This window comes from Gouania willdenowi, chromosome 20 (assembly GCF_900634775.1).
Source record: "Gouania willdenowi chromosome 20, fGouWil2.1, whole genome shotgun sequence".
Classification (NCBI taxonomy): Eukaryota; Metazoa; Chordata; class Actinopteri; order Blenniiformes; family Gobiesocidae; genus Gouania; species Gouania willdenowi.
The window spans coordinates 22063969-22085979 of NC_041063.1; the positions used below are offsets into that span (position 1 = coordinate 22063969).

The window sequence follows — 22011 nt, forward strand, 5'->3', positions numbered from 1 at the left end:
TGCAGTCACTGTTAAACTGTATTTACACAAATCCAATGAGCTCATATTTACTTAATTTGAAGGAAATACTTTATTTTTAAACTTTAAATGTGAAGTCAGATTGTATATAGAAAACATCTACATATATTCCCAGGTTTGCAACATCCTCAAAAATGCCAAAGAAGCAGCATCAAGTTAATTAATAGAAAATTCAAGCGAACTGTCATAGTTTGAGAATGCAGGAGGAAGAAAGAGGGATTTTTATTAAAGTTCATCTATTGACTAAACCTCAAACAAAAAAGTAAAAAAAAAAATCAAGAACATTAAACAAACAAACCAATACTAACACTGACAGACGCTGGAGAGACAACAGTCAACAACTACTATATGTCCAAACACTCGACTAAATAGTGAGGGAGGCTAATTAGCAAATGAAGCACACCTGAGTGCAAAACGAGAGGGAGGCTAATCACTCACAGCACACGCCTGCTAACAAGAGCTGGAGTGACGAGACAACAGAAACCTGAACACAGATACAAGGAAAACAGATCAATAACAGACAGACAATCAGAACATGAGCCAAAGAAAAACCAAACAATCTGGATCCAATCCGGATGAAACTCTGGCGTGATAGACCTTCTACATTTTAAACCGGAACTTCCTGTGGCTATAGCTTTAGCGTTAGACTGACAAAAATGCTTATTCTCGGCGTGGTTGCCCTTGTTCTGTTCCTGGTTGCTCTTATGGGGCAAGAAAACAGCCATACCTGTCTAACCACGCTTTTCCAACGGACCCAGACCAAAGGAGGCAGTGGATCTAAGCAGTTAGGAGGGATGAGGGTCCGGATCTGTATTCTACACTGGCACTTTACTCAGGAGGATTTTGTCAGCGGATCCACCATCAGCCACTTTAAAAGTGGAGCTGTTCCATCTCTCTTTCCCTGGAATAATTTTATCGTACCACCGAAGAGGGAGTCTGCCTTTGAGAGGGCTCAGAAACGGCAGCTATCCAGGCTAAAGCTGCTACAGCACATCCACCCACAGGTACATAAGATGAACACATATCAGACTGTTAAAATATAATTTCAAAGTTTATAGCATGCCTCTTTTTAAACATTCTGAATATTTTTAGCTAACTAAATTAGGTTTCTTTATTGCAATGTTTATACTTAATATGTTGTAGATGGCGGTTAGTTCACAAAGCTACTTCTTTTCTCATCTTGATAGCAGTGGCTATATTCTTCATGGAAGAAGCTTATTTGTTCGGGTATTTGCCGCTGCGATTGCCTCCGCATCAGCAAGCGAAAAAGCTGCTAAGTTGAGCAACGGTATTAAAAAAACAAGAGCCATTTTCCCTTAGACCCGCAATAACAGGACGTTACTCGGCACCAGGATGCACTACTTCCGGTTGTTGTGAAAAAGGTCTATTGAACATAACTCAGTCAAACTCTATAAACATCTGTCATTAACGAACCAAGATATGAATTTCTGAAATATTGAGTGATAGAGATTTACTAATACTTGTGATAAGAAATAAAGGCTAAGGGGTACATGGGCCATTAGAGGAAAAAAGTCTTAGGCTGTGTTCAAAATGTCATACTAATGTAGTACTCATAATAAGTCTGACGTCACGTATGCACGGTATGCACACTCATCGTACTCAACACCCAGGAACGTGAAATTGTCCTTCAAGCTAAAAAACAAACATACCCTTTTCAAAACAAAAGCATCTCTTCTTGTCTTCCATTAGTTTTTTTTTTTTTTTTTTTTTAACACTTTTGTAAATAGGGCTTTTGTTTTGTAGTTAACCAGAAGTTTTGTCAGAAGCACAATGGCAGGTCTCCAAAATTCTCCAAAATGTTGACATGAAATCTGTTTTCTGCAAGTTTTATAGATCAAATGACCACATATTGATATTCTACTTGGTCACTTTCTCACTTAAAATGATGTCAGAACTTTCAAAGATGGAAAATCAACAGAGATAATCAGCCTTTGTGTGCTTTGTTCATTCATTCGAAATGCATCTTGGGAAACTTGGAAGTATACTTCAGTGGGTCACCAGTATATACTCATAGAATGTGTAGTGTATAGTTACTTAGTATGCAATGTCCAACACAGCCCTAGACAAAGTATATTAATGTTAACTAACGTGTATTGAATCTTTTCTACAGTTACAAAAAGTCATTCCATTTTCTTTCCAAATTTTCAAAATAAGTTACTTTTGTTCACAGTTACTTGAAACCCTAAGAACGACCAGTCATTCCAATGTCATCCTCTCTCCCTCTCTTTATATGTTTAATGGATGTTTTCAATATGTTTTCTATCTCCCTTACCATCAGCGTACTTAGCGGGCCCTTCATTTGCGTCGGTCGTTTAGGCTAACAGCTTATTCAGCCTGTTTATGGATGGCCCCTCAGAGCTAAATTAATCGAAGATGCTTTGGGGACCGGAGAGGAAAGTCATAAGCAAGACTGTAACGCTCATCTGCAACGTAGAGGTTAATTACAGATTTGCCACTCTCCAATCTTGCTCCATAATACGTTCGCCACTCATCGTCTTTTGTGTTTTGGTGCCTGCGAGCAATGTATGACTTTTAAACAACTGAAGATGCTCCGCTTCTGTCTTCCTTATGTGCTGGAGAAAGGAACAGTCATAAAAACATGACCTTGAGTTAGATACATTAGGATCCTCAAGCTTTCCATGCTAGCAGAGATACAATTAATAACTGAAAATAAGCAAAGAACAACAGACAAGAGTCTTTGAAATGGGAATCTTTTGGACAAAAGATAACACGACTGTGGTATTGCATGACTGATCATCAGATGAGTAAAGAGTACTGATATATCAATAACAGTACTTCCCTCTACTATGCTACAAACTTCTTTCAGCACCTAAAAAACTACTTGTTTCAGCAAGCATTCAAGTCCAACCTGACCTAGCGTTGTGTTTTGTTATACTTTACACTATTTACTTGATTACATGCTTTTATACTTACCTGTTTTATTTATTTTACTAATGTGAAGAACTTTGTGACTATAGTCTGTCAGACGCGATGTACAAATACATTTTACTTACTTACATACTTGAAATTGTATTCAAGTACTAGTACAGGTAAGTCATACATAAAATACTCAAATACAAGTTAAAAAGTAGCGCAATTAAATAGTCCTCAGAGTAGAAGTTACTAGTTTATTTTTGGTAATAAATCTTGCCACGGTTCCATTGCATACAGTAAACATCTCATGTATAAACTTAAGAAATAAAGATACCAAATCTTCCACATTTGGAACTTGATTTATTTTCCACAAAGGCATCGGTTTCAAATCAAATAACATCCAAAAATTCAATGCAAAATATTTTTTTAAGTATAGCTAAATTGATGAATTCTAAAACTGAGAAAAAAACCTTGCATTCGATGCTGTTTTGGCGCGATGCATTACATTAATCTGAATGGTCGGCTATGACGTGATGCATTTGACTGTTGTCTGGTCAATTCATTTTTTGTAGTTTCACAATGTCCGTTGATCATTTTAAAACAAAACAATAATAATTTACTCAGTAATGGTTGGGTGCAGAAATGTAATGAATTACTTTACTACGTACATAAGTGCAAGTAAAATGACTGATTTTGAAATATACTTAAAGTACAAGTACCCATAGAAGCAACTCAATTACAGTAACGTGAGTACTTGTAATCTGTTACTTTCACCTCTGCTGACCACACCTGCAGAAAGTTGTCAGTGCCTCACGGAGACACTTATTGTGAAAACTGATTGACGTTCACTTCCCATAGATGAGTTGGCGTCTTGTCCAGGGCGTTTCCTACCTTTCACCGCCCTGAACAAAGCAATAAGACGGAGGCACGAACACAGCTTTTATAACGCCAAAGTAACATGGATTATGTTTTATCTTAACAGCTATGCGACGTAAGTCTCTGACCGAGTTCAATATGAAACGTGGAATTAAAGTGAGCAATTAAAGAATTACCAAACCTAAGCTTCAACTGACAGCCTGCATCAGCTGCATTAAAAGTCATACCTGCCTTTGATCGAGCGTTCATCTCTGGTTAAACACGTTTCACGCACTTTCTGTGTCTGTGGATTATGGAGCTTTAGAGGCTTCATTATTTGATATCCAACAACTACTAATATAAGTGTTGGGTGTGAGCCTTAAACACCTCCACCGCTCAACAACCAGTGTGTTTGACAAAGACCACAAAATACCAACTACATCCCAGGTTGTGCATCTTCTAAGAGCACCAAAACCATTTAGATCCCATTTCCTAGCCCTAAAATGAAAGAGACACTTTGTAAGGAGAATGATTGAAGTTACTTTAATGGGAATCTACTGAAATGTGGATTAATTGCTGCTAATTTGCTTTTTACTTTCCTCTAAAAGTGCCAGGCGTCCTGGAACACCAGGAAAACCAGTAGCCTAGGCCTAAAGGACAAAATACTGAATAGCTAGCCATTAATTATATTGTTTATGTACACATAAACAAAGTATTAGAAAGTAGTAGGATTATATTAATTTTTTTTAGGGAATTAAACAGTTGATAACTACACAGGTTGCAGCTATAACGTTTAATGGTTATTCACATTTAGCAAGATTGTTAATTAGTTTCAAGCTAATGAGGTAAGCAAGTTCACAACAGTCTTAAGGCAAAAGCTATCTATTTATTTTTATAGATTAAGGTTCAAAAATGACTAAATGAATCAAACGTTGAAGCTAACCTTTTTAGCTAGCTGAGTGGAGCTATAAAGTTAGCTATGTGCAGCAATAGCATGCTCGTAGAATGTATTTATTTGACTTGGCTGTGTTTCCTGTTACATTTTTCATGTAAAAATCCATGAGCAGAGTTTGGTTTAGTAAAAACGTTGCATTTTTGTCTTATTTTGTATATTTTTGTTGTATTATTTTTGTGTTTTTGTTTTTCTTTTGTCTGGTTTTGTTGTTGTTCTGTGAGCTTTCAGTTTCATTTTGAGTGCTTATAATGCTTATTTATTTATTTTTTTCTGTTATTTTGTGTAAATTTATAGTGGTTTTCATCTGTGTTTTGAAGTCAATTCATGCATATTTTTCTGTCATTTTTGCTTATTTTGATGTAAATTTATATGCGTTGGAGTCCTTTTGTGTGTTTTTATTCATTCATTCATTCATTTTGTTCTTTTTGTTGTCTATTTACATGTTTTTGGAGTGGTTTTTTTGTAGCTTTCTGTTATTTAGTTTGTTTTTTTTTGTCATTTTATAGGTTCAGCGTCTTTTTGCGAATTACTTTTGTCAGACTCCTAATTGCCCATCTCTGCTCTACATATAAATCAAGCATTTTTTTTTAGCACCCTCTCCACACCATTTGCCTTTTTTTACATCAATGTTCAGCTCAAGCTGAATATTTATCATACATGGGTTGAAGCTGCGAGACGAAAGTCCCTCACGAACAGGTAAAACGTCTCTACTGAGTTGTCGGAGCACATATTCCATTTCAGTAAATTTGGATGTCATTTTATGGGTTTTGCTTCTCGGAGCATAGCTAATGCTGAAGGCAATTTCTGGCCCTAAAGCGTGAATTTGAAGTTAGAAGGACTAACATTTTATTACTTTGCACATTTTTGACAAGGTCTAACTTCAGGGATTTAGGATTCAGACCTCCTAAATTGAAATATACCGCATTTAGTGATACATAGGCTACGGTTTAACTAGTTTTACTTACTTTACTACCAATTAGAAGATTTCATGGGTATAAAAGCAGAAATGTACGATTGCATATGCAGCTTTACCTCAGTTAACTTGCATATATCCACGTGTGTCCGTGTGTTAATATGTCAGTGCGCCCACACAGTAGTAAACCCAGTGTTGAATCATTAACTGTAGGAAATAGATCATTAAAAGTTCAAAAGAGATCTGGGTTAAACTCACAGAGTGAACATTATACCCTTTAAAAAGTTAAAAGGCAGGAGGCAGAGGACACGTCGTCTCTGAATAGTCCAACGAGCTCGCTGATGCCTGAAAACAAGCGGAGCGGACATTTACATTTCAAACATTCTCCCTGCTATTTAGACAGATGTGTAGGTTAGAGAGTGACCTCAGAGATTAGGGTTGGACTCTTTTTAAGGCAATCAGCTGCTGTTTCAGCTTGGGTTGAACCTGAACAAACCATTTCCTGGTATGTTCATTAACTGGGATACAGTTCAGTAAGTTAGAGCGAGCAAAATCCTTTTTTTTAGCTGCAAAGATATTAAAAGAGATACCAATGACAAAGACAGCTCAACTGAAAGACTATTCATGTACCTTGTAATGTTCCTCGTGTTAGAAATAACGTGCAAGAAACTATAGTTAACTGCTATTTCACAATCGACTTTCTGTCGGAGCGGAAAAACCAATACGTACTTTGGTGTTTTAATTGATGCTACGTTACAAATTACTTAGAATGAATAAATAAATGCAAAAAAACAAAACAAAACAAAAAAAAAAAAATAAATATCACAGTTTCTTGACTTTTTCTTTAATGATGGCAAAAAAAAATTGTGGCCCCCTGAAAAAATATAAAAGAGGACTCCAAAAACACACAAAAGAACAACAAAAATACACAAAAACAACAAGAAAAACACACTAGTGACTGCAGACTTACAACACAACATGAAAAAAATGGACAAAATGATTATAGAAACACAGAAAACATGAAAATACACAAAAGGACTCCTGAAACACCCCACATGACAAAAAAAAAAAAAAAAAAAAAAAATCATACAATGACAACAAAACTGATCAGATGAAAGCTAGCTTCTTTTGGCTAACTCATTTACAGCATTTCTGTTTTTTAATGTACATTGTTCCTTTTAAATAATCAATAAACGTTTATGAAAATGTAAATAGAGCTTTTGTTTTGAAGTTAATCGGAAGTTTAGTCAGTAGCACAATGGAGGGTCTCCGAAAATCTCAGAAGTGTTGGCATGAAATGTGTTTCTGTGAGTTTTATGGATCAAATGACCACATGTTGATATTCTACTTGGTAATTTTCTTACTTAAAATGTTTTCAGGACTTTCAAAGATGGAGAATCAACAGAAATATTTAGTCTCTGTGATTCAGGTTTTTGTCATTGTAGGTTTGAAATGCATCTTGGGAAACTTAGAAGTATATTCAGTGGAATGGTCACCAACCTAATCATACTTATAATATATAGTAGACAGTATATACTCGCTCTGAGTTTGTAATGCATATAATGGAGTGTTCCATTTCGAACACAATCTTCTGTTTGCTAATTATTTTATTGTGTTTCATACCATAACCTACACATAGTGGCCTTTTGAAGCAGTGACACATCCTGCCCGTGGCCTCTTGATCTCTGGATTACATCGTAGTATCTTTTGAATGATCTATTTTTTATTTTCCTCCAGCATTAGCTGCTCATCAACAGCAGGATAATAAATCCCTGTCATGTGGAGTCAAAACGCCCCTCATTGGTCATCAAGATGTTTCTCAAACTCTTCCCCTTTGCTCTCTATTTCTCTGAGATCATGCCCTAATGATGACCCTAGGCCCACTTTTAATCACTATTTGCATTGCCCTTTTACCGATTCTTCCACCACGGTGCACAATTTTGACTGTACAAGCATGAGACAGACTCCTGTAATTAAGTTCCTATGAACACGATCTTCAAGGGTCGCATCCGTTTCATCCTGAGAATGCATTTGAAGAGATTTTTTTATGGTTTAAAGTCTAATGTGAGTTTTTATTTCTAAGTTTGACAAAGTATTTGCTTGACTTCAGCATTCACTCGCGTCACTCACTCCCACTCCTTTGAGGCCGGTCAAAGGGAACGAAAAGCAAAAGTTTTCTCTGATTTACATTTGTACTTTGGTGTTTCAACTGATGCTACATTACAAATGACTTATTGTGTATAGAGAATGAAGAAATAAATTCAATAGAAAACAAACACACATGACATTATCTTGACTTTTTCTTTAATGATGGCAAAATCTTTCGCGGCGCCCAAAACAAATACAGAAAAGTGCTCCAAAAACACACGACAGGATGACGAAAATACACTAAACAAGAAACAACATGCAAGATGACAGAAAAACACAAATAACTCCAGACTTAAAAAACCACCTGGGGAAAAAAAAGGATGAAATGATAAAAGAAATACAAAAAAAACACAAAAACAAATACACAAAAGAACTCTTAAAACAACCCAAATGACAAACACTCACACAATGACAACAAAAACGATCAAAACGACAGAAAAATACATTAAATGACTTCGAAAACATACAAAACAACAACAAAACAAACTAAAAGCCACATTGAAAACACACAAAACAACTATAAAAACATACAAAATGCCAAGATAATTACACAGGATGGCTAAGAAAATAACTACACAAAGAATTGAAAGATCAATGAACAATAAGACTCCAAAAACAAACAAAATGATGACAACAAAATTAACAAAATCACTAAAAAAGGACACAAAACGCTAACACAATTTCACAAGACAAAAAGACACAAACAAAACATCAAATACATATAAAAGGAAAGATAAATGCACAAAAGGACTCCTACACCAAAGAAAATGACACAAAACTTCCGCATGGCAACAACAAAGACACACTATATGATAGAAATGACATAAAATGACTTTGAAAACACAAAAGACAACAAATGTACACAAGTTAACGATATAAAAACACAACATTACTCCAGAAATACTCAAATCAACAACACAAAATCACAAAACAAACAACAAAACAAAAACCTTTATTCTTTCCTGTGTTAATGCTCTAATTAGACATTATTCTAATTTTTAACATGCATTTGAACCTTTTTGTGAAAGGCTGTAGGTTCTTCATCCTAAATGTGAGGAAACACTTTGACACATGTAGGTGGATGTCTTTACCTTCATAGCTTTATGTTATCTGATTTATTCATTAGTTTTCAAGTAAAACAATGCATTAACACCACAGTGGAGCACACAAGGTCTGGGCCAAAGACACAACTATCAATGAATCATTTGTAGGATATTTAAAAAATTAAAAAACCTTTCACCCTTTTGGTTTTTTTTTAAAGCTCCATTCTCACTTGGAGCCAAAAATCCTCCTTTAAGTCAGCACCGGGTCTATTTAAGGAAACCCTTTACACAGATGAGTTATTTCTCAGTAACAAAAGAAGAAGAAGAAGAAGAAAAAAAAAAACAGTTGTTTCCTTTGACCTCATGAGTAAACTACAAAAAGTGGAGCAATCGATCTCTACCCTCTGAAGATACCACAATATTGTATTTTGGAATGAAGAGCGAAGAAGAAAAAAAAAAACAGAAGTCAAGCCAGATGAACAGCTGTATTGAGATAAAGCGTCACCCCATATGCTGAGGGAAAACAATCTCTGCACATTATGGAGGCAAAGGATGAAAAAAAAAAAATACACTTAATCAACTAACATTGATATTACTTCTGGCAATTAGGAGCATGCTGGTAATGATATGAGTTTTCAGCTGTAAATAATTATGCTGCCTGCGGGCCATGCTTTAATTCTCGGCTGTATCTATAAACAATAATCAAACCAACAGCAGCAGGCTCAAAGTTGGAGATTTGTGCTTTGCAGAGAGAGAGAGAGCAGCGGCTGAGGAGTGGCTTATTGGAGCCCCGTGGTGATGCCAGCAGTGCAGGTCACCTTCAGGTGCTCTATCTCCTCTGCACTGCAGCACGCACATGCACGCTCATGCACGCCTCTATTGATCGGCATGGATGTGTCAACACAACGCAAACACATTTGGATTTACTTTATAGATGCAATTTATTGCACTATTTATAAGCCTGGAGTAGAAATCAGAGACAGACTAAGACAGATGAATGAATGAACCATTGCAAATAATAAATATTATTGAGATTATTTACAATAATAATCAGTATTATTATTTATTTATTGAAAAATTATGTTTTTAAGATTTCAAATGAAAAATAAAATAAAACACCACAATAAAATTAAAGAAAAAAAAAAAATATATATATATACATACACGCATATATTGTAATTTATTATCTATTGAAAATATTTTTAGGATTTGAAATAAATAAAATAGAAACAAATATATTAAGTAGATTGGAGTATGTTTGTAGGTGTGGACAGGTGTCATTAATACATATATATATATATATATATATATATATATATATATATATATATAATACAGTTGTGTGTCAGGGACAAAATCTGACACTTTAGAGTTTCCGACAAGAGCAGAAAAAAGTATTTTTTCTGATCTGAGAGCCACATCATTAACATTCATATCAGGATTTACAATAATGACCAAAATGAGCATTAATATAGGCAATGGTTTGTTGCGTATTAGTTGTCATTTAGTGTGTCTTTGTTGTTGTTTAGATGATTTTTGAAGTTATTTTGTGTATTTTTGCTCTTGTTTTGTGTTCTCAGTCATTTTGTTGCTTTAGGAGTGTTTTTTTTTTTTTTTTTTTGTCCTTTTGTACATTTTTCTTGCATTTTGTGTGTATTTGTTGCTGTTTTTTGTGGGTTCATGGAGACATTTTGTTAATTTTGTTGTTGTTTTGTATGTCTGGAGTTTATTTTGTATGTTTTTATTGTTTTTTGTGTGTTTTTTGCAATCATTTTATTAATTTTGTTGTAATTTTGTTTTGTTCTGTATGTTTTTTTTTATTGTTTTTTGTGTGTTTATGTAGTCAATTTGTAAATCTTGTTGTCTTTTTGCATGTCTGGAGTTTATTTGGTATGTTTTATTGTTTTTTGTTTGTTTTCGCAGTCATTTTGTTGTCGTTCAGTTCGTTTTTCACTTTTTCCTGTGTGTTTATGTCGTCATTTTGTTAATTTTGTTGTCGTTTTGTGTGTTTTCAGAGTGATCTTGTGTATATTTGCTGTTCTTTGATATGTTTTGCTCTTCATTTTGCTTATATCTGTTCTGGTTTTGTGTCGGTTCCATGGCTTGCACAGACAAAGTTGACCACATACTGAAAAAAATGTCACCTCTACAATATAATGTTCACAAATAAAAAAAAAAAAAAAGAGTATTTTACTGCTAGGTACGACACTGATAGTAAGAAGGTTTTCACACACATACACACACACACACACACACACACACACACACGTCAGGAGCGAGACATCCAACTTTTAGTCACTGTCAAACAGGAAGCGGAAAGCTGCTGATGTGTTTGGACTAAGATGAAGAACATAATTAAAGGAACATATAAAAGCCAGCACGGGGCCTGAGATTAATTAGCTGCCTGTCGATACCTTCATCAATATCCGATTAACTAATGACACACGGCCCATTGAGGGCTATTGATCTTCACCAAGTATGCAGTGTTAATAGGTTGAAGCCAACTCTGCATTGGAAAGCTGACAGAGAGACACAGCCTATGAAAGGGGTGGGGGTATTGGGTTTTGATTGGGGGGGGGGGGTCATGAGTGTACTGGGAACAAAAATCATCTCTGGCATTTTGTGTTCAGACCAACCCACTATATTATCAGCGACAGCACGTAGAAGCCGTTATTAGGTCAGTGATGCTCAATGTGTGGCTCTTACTTAATGTCTTCATTTTTAATATTATTCCCCCAGAAAACTGTAAAAGGGGGAAACATTTTTAACCCCTTAACTTTTTTCAGACAATAGCTACCTTTTGCAATACATATCAATTCTTTTTCCCATTTTTGTCCATTTTTGCAAGTTCTTTTTGACACTTGTATCCCATTTTTGTCCTTCCTTTAATTTGTTTGGCCACTTTTCATCCAAATAAACTAACTTTTGCCCAATAAATACCACTTGTTTCCTTTTTCCCTACATTTTGCCTCTTTTTGTTCCACATTTTTGTCCCTTTTCACTATTTTTTGCCACATTTTGCCCATTTCAGCTACCCTTTTCCTATACATACCATCTAGTTCCTCTTTATTTGCCCATTATTTGGCCACTCTTGAGTGTTTTTGGTCCATTTTAGTCATTTTTCACTTTTTTCTTGCCATGTTTTTGCCACTTTTGGACCATTTTTGTTCTTTCTTTCATTTTTTTTGGGTCATTTTTCCTCCAAATAAGCTAACTTTTGCCTTTTGCACAATAAATACCAATTCATTCCTTTTTTCCCTAAATCTTGCCTCTTTTTGTTTTTCACTATTGCTTGCCACATTTTGCCCCTTTCAGCAACCCGTTGCCATTTTTTGGCCACTCTTGACTGATTTTGGCCTGTTTTAGTTACTTTTCACTCTTTTCTTGCCACGTTTTAGCCACCTGTTACCATGTCTGCCTCCACTCGCTCGTCAAAAAAACCCCAAAAACGTAGCGGACCGAACCGACCCACTTTGGGTCGACAGCCCACATGCATCCCCTCACTCTTATACCATCCAATCACATTCTCACAATGTGAGCTCTTGGGATTCCAGTGATTGCTGTGACCACAACTGAACGTCTCTTCTCTCAAAGCTTGGGCAGATTTCTTATCCATTTAGTGATAATTAAAAATGACCCCAAAGGAGGACACCCCCCAGCACCCACCCCCTCCCTAAAGAAAAAAAAAGCCTGAATCTAGATTAATGATGGAGGAATGGCTAACATCATAGATTATCCCCTTTATGATAATGATTGTAATGATAATAATGAACACTTGGATGAGGGATGAACAATCCCTCGTCCTACACTTGAATCCCTATACAGGTTAATTAGGTAAGATAACATAATTAGCCTCTCTCATGCCTACATAGGGGATTAATTGGATAAGATGGAGATTTAGGGTTTGTGTTTAATCGCACAAACGATCAATGACAGCGTGGCCAGAAGATACGGAACGCAAATCAAAGGGCATCTCATTCAGCTTCGGTCCAGCTCTGTTTCAGATCATCATTTAACAATCACCTGAAGATGAAAACAGGATACAGATAACACACAAATGAATTATTCTTAAAAAAAAAAAAACCCACCAGATTTACAACTCCCAGAACTGTACAAATGATATATAAAGCAAGCAAAGGTGCACTTTCAAAAGGGTTGCAGAGAAGCAGGGGAACATAATTTAAGAGGAAAACTACATGTCAAAGATGCAACAACACTGAGGATGAGTATAACAAAAACAGGGGTTAAAATATGGATGAGAAGAGCAACAATTTTACCTATGGACAGCAACAATACATAATATGTACAGTATATAGTGGTATAGCATATATAAATACTTAAAAAAACATAATAAAAGGTATAGATAGATAATATGAATTTAAATATTGCCACTCTATAGTTTCTATTTGAAATTTAATTAATTTATTATATATATATATATATATATATATATATATATATATATATATATATATATACATAGGATGTGTATTGTAAAACAAGTCATATTAGCTTCCTAATAGCCTTGTTTTGTTTTTGTGATGGGGTAGGTGTACTGTATATAAGCTATAATCACCCTTTTGTCTGATTAGTTAGACTATTGAGTGTTGTTTGTTCTGTTTTTTTGTTTTTCTGAAAAAATGCTTTTTCAAAAGCTCTTCCCAGTAAAAGTGACGGAGTTAAAACAATGCAGAATAAACAAGGTTGGTTGGCTGTTGATGCATTAGTGTAATCTCTCTTCCTCTGCTGAAAAGGCCACTGATGGCCTGATGGCGTTGGACTCAGATATATACTCATTGTGACTCTTTGTTCTCAGGGAAGCATTAGATTAAGTTCACACTGTGTTTTCAGGGGACATTACTGTTAACGAGCCTAATACCTAATACGAACACGCCTGTCCGCTGGCCATGTGCTACCTTTGCTTCACAGCGACTGTAATTTGTTGACTGGGAAAATGGTTTGTCAGCGGTAAACCTCCAAATGACGCATCCAACAAACTTCTATGGTCCACGTGGCGTGTAGACGGAGGTGTGTGATGCCTTTATGCCTCCCAAAAATCAAGTGGGTCATTAATTATTCATGCAGTTTCAAGGTGTTATCATTGTAAACGTCTAAAGGTATCAATATCTGCCCCAGAATAGTCAACACTTTGATTTGTTTTACGTGAGAATGGCCTTCCAGGTTAATTTATTTATTCATTTATGTATTTCGATTATTTTTTAAGGACAGGGTGCAAAAGAAAAAAGTTTGGAACCCCTCCGTTGCCTAAATTAATTGCACAAAATGAAAGAAAAGATAGAAAAACAAGAAAAATGCAACATTTTGAGTAAACTAAACAAAACAAGAACAACAATAACAACAACAACAACAAAAACACCAAATGAAGAAAATGATAGAAAAAAACACAGAATGAGAGAAAAACACACAAAAAACCCATAGAATCAAATAAAATATACAAAACTACAAAAAAGACATACAAATTACATTACTATAAAAATAACTACAAACACACTAAACAACAACAATAATAATGTAAAAAATGACAGAATATTATACAACATTTGAGTAAAACAAACAAAACATCAACAAAAAACCACAAAAAGAAGAAAAAAATGTGCACAAAATGACAGAAAAACACTCAAAACAACAATAAATATGCTATACAAACATAAAACAACAACAGAAATATTTCAAAAAATGACTTAAAAAAACACAAAACAAGAAAAATACACAAAATTACTGCAAATATGCCAAACTTCAAACAAAATACACAAAGATTCCCAAAAACATACAAAATTAGATTATTATAAAATGTCTAAATAACATACTAAACAACAACAAAAAAATAACGTGAAAAATATACAAATGTACAACAACAAAAATAGACTAAATGACTTCAAAAAACAAACCAAACTATTTGTTGTTTTCTGTGTTGATGCTTAAATTGGTCTTTATTCTAAAAACATATGCTAACCACATACAAGTAATCCATCTTTGTCCTTTGTTCCTTGTTGTTATTATGTTACACTGTATACTGTAGATTTAATGTATTTATTTTTATGAATATATAATAAATGACGTGTCTTTTCTAAATGTATCATGCTATATATTACTATGAAGCTGTATTAATTTGATATTGTACAGTAGACATTTATTTATAGATCATAAATGACCTAAAATATCCTGTTGTGCACTTTTAAACCCTCAGATTAGAAGAACATTGAGTTGTACTCATCAGTGAAAGTGAACCCGATAGGTCAACTGACACCACGTCCACACGTGTGTTGTTATTCATCGTCTCCTTGGAGACGGTGGAGCTGTCCATGCAGAGGGAGCATTCTGGCTGCACACGGTAAATAACAGCATTTATTATGATTATTATTCACGCTTATTTGGTGTTTTTCCACTAAAATTTGTTCACGTTCTATTGAATGAGAATCTGATTCACCTGTTGAAACCCAAACTACACTCCACATGTGCAGTGGAAGTGAACTTCAAAGCTTCAAAGGCTACAGTGTAGAGGTCTAAATGTGTGATGCAGAAAACAGCCATGTGTCCACGAGCAGATATAACGTATTCGTCGGTGCGCGATGCCCTGTCCCCCTGTGACTATTGAATTACATCCTGATCCATGGAGCTGGAACACAAAGAGGAATGTAAGGCAAAGATTTCACATGGCCCAGTGCTGTAGGAAAAGGGGGAGGTGCTACAGATCCTACTGTCATTGTGGATTATCGGCTGATTGAGCTGTGCTAACTGGGTGACAGGGCCGATGGTCATTCACAGGGCAAAAGGAGGGGATGGAAAAACCATAAACCTGTAACCTTTATTTCGTCAGGAAAACCCCTTTATGTTTCGAGAAATATAGCTGTGCACCAGCTGCAAATAACTTTCATATACGACGTACGATAAAAGATTGAAAGGGTTAAGACATATGTATTATAATAAAATATAACAAAATGACATGTTGGATGATACATATTTGTCTTAGAAACAACTGATGCCATTATTGATCTATATCTACAGCAGCACCTCCAGGAATAAGGTAGATCAGAGATGGGCATGTCATTTTATGTTTTTTTTTTTAGTTATTTTGGTACAATTTCTCATCATTGTGTTTTTTTTTTAAAGCCATTTGATGTCTTTTTGGTTTTGTGCTTTATTGAAGTCATTTTGTGTAGTTTTCTGTCATTTATTGTAGATTTGGGTTAGTCATTGTGTGTTTTTGAAGAATTAGTGAGTATTTTTGCTGTGATTTTGTACACTTTGTGTGTTTTTGAAATCATTTTGTGTATTCCTGATGTGGTTTTGTGTGTTTTTGTTTCCAGTTTGTGTCCTTCTGTCAGTGTGTGTTTTTGAAGTCTATCTATTGTATTTTTCCATCATTTTGTGTATTTTTCTGTCATTTTGGTTAATTTTTGGAGTGTTTTGTGTATTTTTCTGTCATTTTGGTTAATTTTTGGAGTGTTTTGTGTATTTCACTGTCATTTTGTGTATCTCTCTATCATCTTGTGAATTTTGGAGTCATTTTGTGTATCTCTCTATCATCTTGTGAATTTTGGAGTCATTTTGTGTATTTCTCTATCATCTTGTGAATTTTGGAGTCATTTTGTGTATTTCTCTATCATCTTGTGAATTTTGGAGTCATTTTGTGTATCTCTCTATCATCTTGTGAATTTTGGAGTCATTTTGTGTATTTCTCTATCATCTTGTGAATTTTGGAGTCATTTTGAGTACATTTATTCTCATTTTGTGAATTTTTCTGTCATTTAGTATATCCTCTCATCATTTTGTGTGTTTCTTTTGGTCATTTTCCACCAGTTTGTGTGTTTTTGGAATCAATTGTGCCTTTTCCTGTCATTTTGAGTATTTTACTGTGATTGTATGTACATATTTCCATCATTTTGTGTATTTTACTGTCATTTGTGAATTTTGGGGTAATTTCATGCCTTTACTTTGGGGGCAGCTCAACACTGGGGCGCTGGTTGCCCGTGCAAAATATGAGGTGTATAAGCAGCAACTATAAGCATGTGGTTTTAGAAACACATGCTTGACATGGGTGCAGAGCTGCTTCTCACAGGCATGTTGCTGTGATTAAACAGGGGGGTCGGGGGAGTGGGGGGCAGTTCTGCAGCCTGCAGGTCAAATATGAATACATTCACAGCAGGAAAGCATGTTGATAATATACAAGTGAACGATGTCTGGTGTTGGCAGTGCACAAGACATGTTATAAAGTCAGACAGTTGGACTTTTTGGGCTTTGCTGCACAGCACGGTAAAAGGTGAGTCAGCATAAATATTGGCAACATGTACACTAATTATTTCTCTGTAGAATTCTTCCACAGCCTAATCCAGAAGTGTCAAACTCATTTTAGTTCAGGGGCCAAATACGGACCAGTTTCATCTCAAATGGGCTGCAGATTTTAGGTGGGGGGGAAAGTACAATTTTAACATAATTGTGCCCTCGTTTTTTATATCAGCTCAATTCACTTAAAAAATATTGATTTTGTTAGCAGTTTTCTTTTTTTTTTTTGTAATTTAGAGGAATTTTGTGCAATTGTTTGTGAGAATTTACAAGTTTTGTGGAAATATTGAGAGTTATTTCCACAGTTTGCAATAAAAAAAAATGACTGCATTCATGAGATATTAACAAAGGAAAAATGCAAGCTCCTAAAAATGTCATCAACTTTCATTAAATTGGCTAATTTGAGATATCTACAACTGGATTTTTTCTTTTTGGTAATTTACATAATAATTAGTGTTTTCTCCATAATTTTTACTTTCTTCTGTGGGCTCTAAAGCAGACACAAGCAACATGTGGCCCTCACTCAGTCAAATTTTGTGCGGCACCTGACGCAATTCCCCATAAATTGTAATTTAAGAAGTTGGATGGAATACGAAGCCCAATATTATACACAAAATAACTCCCAAAACACACAAATTGGCAGCAAAATGCACAAAGTACACACAAAATTCCCAAAATACACAAACTGACAAAGAAAGACACAGCCACTTAAACTAACAAAATAATTACAAAAATGCACAAAACAACAAAATGTGACAAGATAGCTCCAAAGACACAGACTCTGTTAACAAAATGACACAAAATGACAGGAAAATACAGAAAACAAGAACTAAAATACAAAAAGTTACCCCAAAAATCCAGAAATTTACAGAAAAATTCAAACAAGAACACAAAAAACGAACAAAAACACACAATGACTTAAAAACTGAGAAAACATCAAAACCACAGACAAAACCACAGACAAAACCCTTTTCCCCCCTGTATTAATGCTCTGATTGGTCATGATTCTAAATGCTGACATGAATGTTGATCATGTGACCCTCGGATCAGATACAATCACATTTTTGTGGCCCTTGCACATGTAACAGAGTTGCCCATCCATGCTCTAAAGCAGGGGTTCTCAACTGGTCTCACCCTGGGACCCACATTTTCCCAATGCCATTAAATCGCGCCCCACGTTTTTCAAAAATAGCTTTTGAAAACACACATTCTCTTTTTTAAAAACATAAATCTACATATTTTCCTGTGCAACATGCACTTCACAGCATGCCTGTCAAAAGAAAAGTTTATTTCAAAATAAAAGACAAGTCCAACATGAGAGACTCCAAGTATGTACTTATTTTTGACCAGCTATTCGCGACCCACTTTTGGGTCCCGACCCACCAGTTGAGAATCACTGCTCTAATGTGCCGGATTTGGCCCCTGGACCTTGAGTTTGACACGTGGCCTAATCAAAGCTGCATAGATATAATAAAGTAACGTTGTGTTATGTCTTTAACCTAATGAAATACACGTGTAAGTGTGATACAGTAGCTTTGATCCCTTTTCTGCTGAGAAGCACCCTCTCATACGCAGACCCCTCGCTTGTTTACACACTCAGGTTTTTTTGTGTGCGTGAGCCGTGATAAGGTGAGTGAGGGGGATATCCTGTGGTCTCCGCTGCACACGGGCTCTGCTTTCACTGAGTTATTACGTCTTGTGTAATTTGAAACAATTACAAAAACACTGGCCCACTTGTTACAACACTCATTTCCCCCCCTCACATATACAAACCACAAGATTCAATAGCTTTACATGTTTTTCAATCACACCCAGCGGAGCAAGTGTTCAGTGTGAAAAAGTATAGCATTTCATCCTAGCTCGCATGCTATGGGATAATCTTTCACATTTTGCCTGGGGTTTGTTTTGCTATTTCAGCAGAAAGTTGTGCGTGCCGTGCGAATTACCGCTGGAGACGATGATAAAAACACTAAACGATACCGTCGCAGATGTAAATGAATAATCTATTTGAATAATTGGGATGAAAATTATTTGCTATTAAATGTGTTTTTTTCTAATGTGATGTTTTTTTTTTTTTTTTGTTTTAATGGGATGATGGACACGTTTGGCAGCGTGAGTACAGTTTCACACTCGTGTCCCCTCAAACACCACGGAGGTCATGATTTGTACCTCAGTCTGTGAAGGTGCAGACGCACTCTGACCCATGACACCAAGCATTCCGCTGGGTTTTCAATGAGGGGTTGAGGCGTGCAGAGGTCGAGGCCCGGTTCTCAAGGGTAAAAACAAAAAGTCCGTTGAAAAGCACAAAGAGTTCCCATGATCCTGGAAAAGACCTCAATGTTGAATTCTCTCTCTCCGTGGATTAGGACTCTCAAAATGTTCATATTTGTCTGATTTATTAAACTCGTACTTATAGAGTAGAGATAGAACAGAATAGACCCTTATTGATCCACATAGTGGACATTCACACATTGCAGCAACACAATAGAAGAGCAGACTGTAAAAACAAAAATAAATACATACCAACAAAGGATAATAGTGCAAATATACGACTGTGGTAGGGACATAATTTAGAAAAAATTTATAGTAAATTAAAATTTAAATAAAATTTAAAACAAAAAACAATACAACAGCATAAAAAACACAACAAATGTGCAAATGGTGGCAGATATTGAGTTAAACAGGGGTGTTTATCCATTAAAATCAGATTCATGTTCAATAAACAGACTATGACTAATAATAATAATAATAATAATAATAATAATAAAAGAAGTTGACAGAAACTACAAAAATTATATAAAAATGTTTTTTTTTTGGCTGCACATGCGGTAGTGCAATCTTTTCACGACAGCTATGCATGTTTTATTATTGCATTTAATGAAATAGATTTGTTTTTATTGCACACATGTGACTTTATTAAAGCGAGATAATAAAAAGCAGTGTTACACCTATGTGAGGGGGAAGAGAACAGTGAAGAGGGAGTCAGGGTAGGACAATGGAAGAGGTGTGGAAGGAAGAGTTGATTATTTTAAGGTGAGAGTGCAATGTGATGTTACAGTTATACAGTATATCAAATAAATATAGAAATATTTTAATATTTTCATCAACTAATAAAAACAAAAGTATCATTTTTTTCACACTGATCAGAACTCATTTGATCACATGGTCAGATCTCTCTGTTTATTTACAAACATTAATATAATTCCATATCAGGTTGATCACAATGGTAAATAAGCCTTATTAAAAAATGCATTAACCTTTATATTGTGCATTTTATTCGACTATATCTGTAACTGATTTAGTCAGCTAAAATCGTAATGTTATTTAGTCGACTAAAAGTAGACTAGAACTAAAATATTTCTGTTATAATAGTTTTTGTCGACTACATTTTTTAAGTGACAATAACAAGACAATGAATAACAAAAACTGTTAAAAACTACATAAAAATATATTAATATTTTCGTCCATCAGAACTCATTTGATCACATGGTGTCTGTGTGTACTTACAAACACTAATACCACCTAATATCAGGTTGATCAATGGTAAATAAGTCTTTTTAAAACACGCATGAACTTTTATGTTGTATATTTTAGTCAACTATATCTGTAACCAATGTAGTCGACTAAAATCTTAATGTCCTTTAGTCTAATGAAAGTAGACTAGAACTTAAATATTCCTGATGACTAAATTTAGACTAAGTCAAAGGATTATGACCAAAATTTGATTTAATTTTGCCGTCAAAACTAACGTCGCCGTGGCCTTCTCTGACATTTCTAAGCCTGCAGTGACATTTTATTGTGGAAAGTTTTCAAAGTCATTGTTCAAGGTTTCTCCCTCTCTCTCTTTTTCATATTTTTTTTTTTTTTTTACACGGTAACGTACATAATCTGTTAGCATCAAAGGAGCACACATGCATAAATAATGGGCTAATTCACTTAAAGCAGGCCAGCATGGATTAATTAAGCCTGAATACTAATTATGTTTTGCGTCTGCACCAACACAACGCCGTTGTTGTTTGGTGGGTCACAGTCGTCGCACACATGCTTCTGATCTTACCTTTCATTCCTTTTAATCAAACACTAATGTAGATATTTGAATTCTTCAGTGCATATTTATTCATTTTTAATCAAAAAAATACATTTAATTGAATTTAATGGAAATGTAATTGAATCTATTTGGGATCAGTTTTAGTTTTGAGTTTTTGTCATTTTTTTTTTTACCAAAATGCACCTTAGTTTTAGTCATTTAGTCATCATTATTTCAGTTATGGTATAGTTTTAGTCAACTAAATGACATTAATATTTTAGCCGACTAAGTCTGTTACATATACAGTATTTGACTAAAATATGAAGCACAAGAGTTTAAGCAAATTTTAAAGATTGAATTAGCATTTATTGACCTGATATTGGATGGTATAATTGTTTGTAAATACACACACAAACGACATTAGAATTTTGTCCCGTGTGACAAAATTATAGTAATGTTTTTATTATTACCTGTAGTTAAAAGAAAATAAACATTTCACTATAGTTTTTGTTCACATGTATTAAAAAAAAAAAAAAAAAAAACAATATATATATATATAGTCATGGTCTCGTTACTGTCACTTAAAAAATATACATATTGGAAAATAAAGAAAGACACATTCAAACACTTAACACCATATAAATCACTTATTTATTCATATATCATGTTATACTATATAGCAAACATAGCAATATTAATCCTAAAACACTATCGCTAAAATAAGCAACACCATCACTAACAATTATTTTTTTTCCTGATATAATATAGTCAATAAAAAGTAATTGGCATAAAAATATATCAAAATTAGAAAACTTGAATCATAGTGTAAATTTATTTCAACAAAACTGTTGAA

General features: G+C 34.7%; 1 protein-coding gene across 1 annotated transcript in view; it reads left to right on the top strand.

Moving 5' to 3' along the window:
• Nucleotides 1–674: 674 nt before the first annotated feature.
• The window catches only part of ofcc1 (orofacial cleft 1 candidate 1), a 131156-nt gene continuing 109819 nt past the window's right edge, over nucleotides 675–22011 (top strand). Inside the window, exon 1 of the mRNA XM_028435121.1 lies at nucleotides 675–1022. Coding sequence (XP_028290922.1) covers nucleotides 675–1022 — 348 coding nt within the window. The remainder of the gene's footprint in view (nucleotides 1023–22011) is intronic.